Genomic DNA, 6,505 nt, shown 5'->3' on the forward strand with positions numbered 1-6,505 from the left:
AGAGGAACGTCAGGATTTGCAATGACCAATATTTCAGGATAATCAGCCAATTAACAAAGAGAAATCAATAGGTAACGTAATTTGTGTTCATTTCCTGCGGTAATGTAAAGATGGCGAGAGTGATCCACAACTTGCTGTTGTTTACAATCAGACTTACGCTAAGGATCAGAGTTTTCGGGTATTGGTCATTGATATACGGTTATTGTGCTCTCTGCACTACCGTAGCGTTGCTGAAACTTTGGTGGAACATAATTATAAGGCCGTCAACAACCTTTCAGTGGGGAATTCGCGAAACTCCCCCTGCTTGCCTGAATGACACGTCCTTGGGAACCCACTGTTATGTTAGAATAAAGGTAAGGCATACTTCACATGGCACATTAAGGTTGCCTACAGTCTATTTAGGAGTAGCATATTCTATTGTGTAAGCTAGCCCATGCCTTAAAGAGGCACAAATACCTTGCATGACTGTATCGTAGATTATAGAGACGTCAAAACAGGCCTGTATTTGTCAATCGTGAGGCATCTAGCAATTTTAGACATTTTCGATTAAGCATTATGCGGACATCCCCTACACTCTGGTCCGCATTCTCGGGTGGTGCTGAAAAAACAGCGCCGCCGTTCACTGTAGCAAATATTCTGATCCATGCAGGGGGAAATATCGCAGGCGCTGTGTGTTTACTGCGTGTCTAGATGATACGTAAAACCTATGTCAACTAACTTTATGCTGTGTCAGACAAGAGGTGATCTGTATTTCTGAGAAAATAAATATAATTAAGTACCTACTTTTTGGGCTTTATAATTTTCACATGTCCCAATAACTTCAGATGTCAGTGACAGAGAATGTTAGAATACTTTGGATGGCATCATAGTCATTGCCTTGTGTTTTGTTTCTCGTGCCATAAATCAGACCAGCCGTATTGTTATCCCAGAAGATAAGGCATCAGCCTGCCTGATTAGGACTAGATAAGTGTCGATGTCTCAGACAGAATGGCCCTGATTACTGTTGACTTAGTCTTGTGCCCTCCTTCCAGGAGTCTGGTCTGAGATTTCACTATGTCGCTGCTGGGGAGAGAGGAAAACCGCTCATGCTGTTTCTACACGGCTTCCCAGAGTTCTGGTAAGACATGTCACATGTTTGCTCCAAACCCAAGGGAAGCCGAACATGTTTCTATATGATAAAACTGCATTCGAAATACACGGCCCCTTGCTAATGTCATGTCGTACGTGTTTAGACTATGGGATAGATTTCAGACTGCACTACAGCTCCTTAAAACCACAGATAACGTTACCGTTTGGCTCATGTATCATCGACGGGGATGGCCGGAGGCCCCTTTAGAGTTAGAGGCTGCTGGAATGAGGGCCACAGAGGTTGTCAGGTGCTGTAAGACGGCCCATATCTCAAGCAAAGCTAACAGTGCCTTGGACAGGACAAGACCAAGCTTAATTAATGTGGCGTAGGACCCAGTCCCCTCCATCGCCCTCGCTGTGCTCTCTGATCTACGAGACGGGGTTGAGGCTAAGTGACTCAGTGATGTTGAAAAGTGCTCGACCTCTCCTCTCGTTGCTCGGGTGGCGAGGGGACGTATGGCTGCTGGGGAAGGCTGGTTTTATTTGAAATCTCATCTATATTCCAAGATATTGGGTTTCAGTGCTGTGCTCCTATCCTGACTCATCTAAATCACAGCCAGCGTTCCGCATCGGGCTCCACAGCAGACAAGATCTTCAATTAGGAAGCGATCTCAGGCCACATGATGAGGGAGGTGATTAGAATCCCAAACTTATCATGTAACGTAAAGGTGACCTTCGGTCAGACTGAAGGAAAACTGAGTGCCAATGCTACAAAGTAGTAAACATGTATAGTGTAGCATATATAGTATACAGTGCTACACTGTATGATGGAGACAGGAAGATGCAAAAGTATGCAAAGTATGTAAAGTTGTTCATTCATTTACAGTAAATGCGTACACTATAATGTTGGATGTCTGTCTGTCTCTGCTGTCTGTCTGTTTGTTTGTTTGTCTGTGTGTCTGTCTGTTTCCCCCAGGTTCTCTTGGCGCCACCAGTTGCGTGAATTTAAAAGTGAGTTCCGCGTGGTGGCTATCGACATGCGGGGCTACGGAGAGTCTGACTTGCCCCTATCTACTGAAAGCTACCGATTTGATTACCTGGTCACGGACGTCAAGGACATTGTAGAATACCTTGGTAAGAGAACAGTGGAGGGAAGAGGTATTTCATCCATGTACCTCAGGGAAAAGTACCAATTGAGATTGCCCCTAAAATGACTTTCATGGCAGGGTGATTAGGCAGCCTGGTGTCTTGAGTCAAAGAGTCAACTTGTTTTGTCGATTTGTACTCTGGACAGCCTGTCGGGCTGCAGTGTGGCATGACAAGCTTCCTGTGAGTCATACTTTGTAAACGTCGGCTGTTGTGCAGAAACAAAGCCCCCCAGCCTGCTGCCCCCCCCCTATCTCTCTCTCTCTCTCTCTTACACACTCTCTCTCTCTCTCTTATACACTCTCTCTCTCTTACACTCTCTCTCTCTCTCTTATACACTCTCTCTCTTATACACTCTCTCTCTTACACTCTCTCTCTCTCTTACACACGCTCTCTCTCTCTATCCCACACACACACTCAGGAAGCTTCCATTTAGACCTGGGGCTTACTTAGTATACCAGTGTCCTTCACCTTTCATCATTGCTGTTACTTTTGTACCAGACTGTTTTCCATTTCAAAATAAAAGTTTTTAAGGAGAAGAAAAAAAAAAATCATTTTGGCCATGTCAGTGTCTGGCTAGAATCAGACACAACATTGGCAACATCATCGTGATGATTTACTTTGTAAAAATTCCCTACTTGGAGGCTCCCCGGTGGTTCCCCAGTTAAGTGCCCGTATCATGTAGACTAAGGCCTTACCCACAGGGGATCAATTTCTTTGTATATCCTCCCCTATATCTCTCTCTCTCTCTTTGTCTCCCTCTCTCTTTGTCTCTCTCTCTCTTTGTCTCTCTCTCTTCTACGTGTCCTGTCACTCTTCAGAAATTCCTAATGATGATTCATCTCAATGGGAGGGAGAGTACATCTCAGTGGTTAGAACATTTAACAGCATGTCAAGAGGTTGCAGGTTCAAATCCCCCTGTAGTGAATGTTGCTTTGGTTCAAAGTGTCTGCAAAATTAATACATTACTATTATAAATGGTAAGCAGATTACTGTGTGGAGAGCTAATGTGATCAGAATGCCCCAGACATAAGTAATGACCTTGATTTCCATTTAAGCTTCTATTGTGACTGACACATATGATTGATATTGTTTTCTTCAGAGGAACAGTAGCAACCATAGCATTACCAGGCATTGATATCTGTGTTAACAGACTAGTTCAAACAGCTGTCGTTAAGCTATATGAACGAACATTGAACACTGAGCATCTTTCACTTCACTGCTTAGATTTGCCCTGTCAATTCCCCAGTCACAACTGTGCCTCTGTTTCTCCTAAGGTTACAACAGATGCTTCCTCGTTGGCCATGATTGGGGCGGGACCATTGCCTGGCTTTTTGCCATCCATTACCCAGAGATGGTGACAAAGCTAATCGTCCTGAACTGCCCTCACCCGTCTGTGTTCAGTGGTAGGTCCTCACAAGCTAGGGGCTTCTGAGCATCGTGTGATGAGAGGCAGAATCAACACAGCGATGGCTGAGGCAACCACGGCTAAATATCACACGAAACCAACTCCCTCTCCTCATGATAATTAGAGAAGATCTGCTGTAGCTCTTGGGTTATAATCATGATTACCATCATTCATTAGCGGGTTTATTACCCCTGCCTCGTTGCCTCGTGTTTGCGGCATCCGTCTGTTAAGTCCTCTTCTTCCTTAAGGGGGACTTGGGGTAGGTAATTGCAGTGATGCTCTAATGTGAAGCTGGAGCAGCTGGCTTGATTGTCAGCTAGGCAAAATATGGAGGCAGAGGCAGTGAAGAGAGGTCAGCCTCGTAAAACACTTCCATTGAAGCCCCCCCGCATCTGGCAACAGCACCTTTGGTTATTTGTATTCTGTTGACACTTACTGTAGGGCGTCCTCTTGTCTTCTTTTGTCCTCTCTCCTCCCCTTCTCTCCTCCCCTTTTCTCCTCCCCTTCTCTCCTCCCCTTCTCTCCTCCTCTTTCTCCTCCCCTTCTCTCCTCCCCTTCTCTCCTCCCCTTCTCTCCTCCCCTTCTCTCCTCCCCTTCTCCCCTCCCCTTCTCTCCTCCCCTTCTCTCCTCCTCTTTCTCCTCCCCTTCTCTCCTCCCCTTCTCTCCTCCCCTTCTCTCCTCCTCTTTCTCCTCCCCTTCTCTCCTCCCCTTCTCTCCTCCTCTTTCTCCTCCCCTTCTCTCCTCCCCTTCTCTCCTCCTCTTTCTCCTCCCCTTCTCTCCTCCCCTTCTCCCCTCCCCCTCTCTCCTCCCCTTCTCTCCTCCCCTTCTCTCCTCCTCTTTCTCCTCTATCCATTTATCTAGATTATGCCCTGCGCCATCCTAGCCAGATGCTCAAGTCCAGTTATTTCTTCCTGTTCCAGCTCCCTCGCTTCCCAGAGCTCATGCTCTCCATCAATGATTTCAAGGTGAAGCGTATGTGTGCGTGTGCACGTGCGTCTGTCTGTGCACACGATTGCTTTGAAGACTTTCAAGGTCATCTGTGCATGTTGGAAGTGCGTGTGCATTGGCATGAATGAAAATCCTTTTGTCATCTGCATTGTGAATTCCCAAGGAATTGTAATTGGCTAAAAGAAAAATGGGTAACAAGTTATCGAGGATGTAATTAGGTGAAAGACACACAGGGAATATAATGTGCTGATGAACTGATCCCTGGTTTTCATACTTACTCCATTTTACTGTCTCATTGACATTACATTCACTAAAATGAATGGAGATATGCTTTATGACATTCAAATAAGGTCATTTCACCGTTAATAACACCCCCTTTTACTGCTGCACCTAATACGTTATCACCATAGATATATGTGTTTATATATATCTATGGTTATCACTATAACATGCGTGACCTTGCGTGTGAGTGGCTGGATCAGATCCCACCCTGACCATATCCGGATGCCACCACTCACCGGCTGTGCTCGCGGTGTCCCCACTGCAGGCTCTGAAGGACTTGTTCACAAGCCGCAGCACGGGGATTGGCCGGAAGGGCCGGTGGCTGACAGGAGAAGACTTGGAGGCCTATCTGTACGCTCTGTCTCAGCCTGGTGCTCTCACCGGGGCGCTCAACTACTTCAGGAATGTCTTCAGGTGAGGAAGAGCCGGCGAACTAAGCCTGAGTTGTCCTCCCCCTTGTGAAAGTATTAATCCTTAGCGCCCCCTTGTGTTTTAAAGATACTCTTATTAGTGGTTAGATAAATCACTGGTTTACTTATTGAGAAAGATGTGGATCCGTTTGCTTGATTGGCGCTGTGCTGTTGATTTGAATGACCCTGTTCAACTTCAGAACTGCACATCGGATTTACAATCCAACATGAGGCACTTCTCTTCATGTCACTGTGTTGTATCACTTCCTCTCCTTCTGTTTCCTACATAGACAGACTGACAGGCAGAAGTTAGGCAGATCCACATGCACGCACGCTCACACACACACATACACACACACATTGAGTTCAGAGTGCATGTGTTTCTGACTCAGCATGCATGACTGAGCTCACCATCTGCTCTCTCCTTAAGCAGGCACTGCCTCTCAGAAAAAACACTAATTTTTCTGCTTTCAGTTACGTAAGATGATTGCCACTGACCTATTCCCAATTAGCATCTCTTCAAGCTTCCACAACGGGAGACAAAAAAACAGTATATAAAATCCCAGTCAAAAGGTAGCTCATTATTAGGCTTGAACAGTATAATTTGACCCATTTAATGCGTGGGGGCTCTCTCCACAGTTCCCTCCCACTCAGCCAAAATGATGTCAAGGCTCCGGTTCTGCTGCTGTGGGGAGAGAGGGATGCCTTCCTGGAGCAGGAAATGGCCGAGGCGTGCCGTCTGTACATCAAAAATCACTTTCGACTCAACATAATTTCGGGGGCGAGCCACTGGCTGCAGCAGGACCAGCCTGATATCGTCAACACCCTCATATGGACCTTCCTCAAGGAAGGCGAGGGACGCAAAAACTACAGGAACTGAATCTATAACGAGGCCTCTTCCCCCCCCCCGCCGCACACCCTCACTCGCCACCCCTGGAAGCCTGGAATATGCCTGTGAAAACTAACCAACGTAGAGATAATGCAATCATTCTTTTAAAATCCTACACATTTCAACTATTTTTTAAGATGTCAAAATTGAGCGAAAGAACAAAAGCACACTATAAGGGAGAAGACACAGTAGTTTGACAGTTACTCAAGACCTTTTTGCACATGACATCGGCCTTAAAGTTTGTTGGTTGCAACATTACAAATATGTGGCAGAACCTCCTTGTGAGTTGTATTGTGTGGTGCCTTTTAACTTAGAGTTGTGATGTTTTGCGGCGTAAAATGTGCCAGTTCCTCT

The 6,505-nt window shown here is 46.0% G+C and overlaps 1 protein-coding gene across 1 annotated transcript; it reads left to right on the forward strand.

Annotated features, from left to right (window-relative positions):
* Positions 1-110: 110 nt before the first annotated feature.
* ephx4 (epoxide hydrolase 4) lies at positions 111-6,166 on the forward strand. The gene is made up of 7 exons (XM_067230734.1): positions 111-353; positions 1,032-1,117; positions 2,045-2,202; positions 3,492-3,620; positions 4,484-4,587; positions 5,118-5,266; positions 5,902-6,166. Exons 1-7 carry the CDS (start codon positions 111-113, stop codon positions 6,140-6,142), a joined length of 1,110 nt encoding a protein of 369 aa, XP_067086835.1. The 3' UTR covers positions 6,143-6,166.
* The last annotated feature ends 339 nt before the right edge of the window (positions 6,167-6,505 follow it).

Source organism: Osmerus mordax, chromosome 27 (genome assembly GCF_038355195.1).
Source record: "Osmerus mordax isolate fOsmMor3 chromosome 27, fOsmMor3.pri, whole genome shotgun sequence".
In the NCBI taxonomy this organism is placed as follows: domain Eukaryota; kingdom Metazoa; phylum Chordata; class Actinopteri; order Osmeriformes; family Osmeridae; genus Osmerus; species Osmerus mordax.

What these genes read in the sequence shown, in the direction of transcription:
- ephx4 (XM_067230734.1), top strand. Translation starts at nt 111, where the DNA reads ATGGCGAGAGTGATCCACAACTTGCTGTTGTTTACAATCAGACTTACG. An exon ending in CACGGCTTCCCAGAGTTCTG is followed by an intron (nt 1,118 to 2,044) that starts GTAAGACATGTC and finishes TGTTTCCCCCAG; the next exon opens with GTTCTCTTGGCGCCACCAGT. An exon ending in TCTCCATCAATGATTTCAAG is followed by an intron (nt 4,588 to 5,117) that starts GTGAAGCGTATG and finishes TCCCCACTGCAG; the next exon opens with GCTCTGAAGGACTTGTTCAC.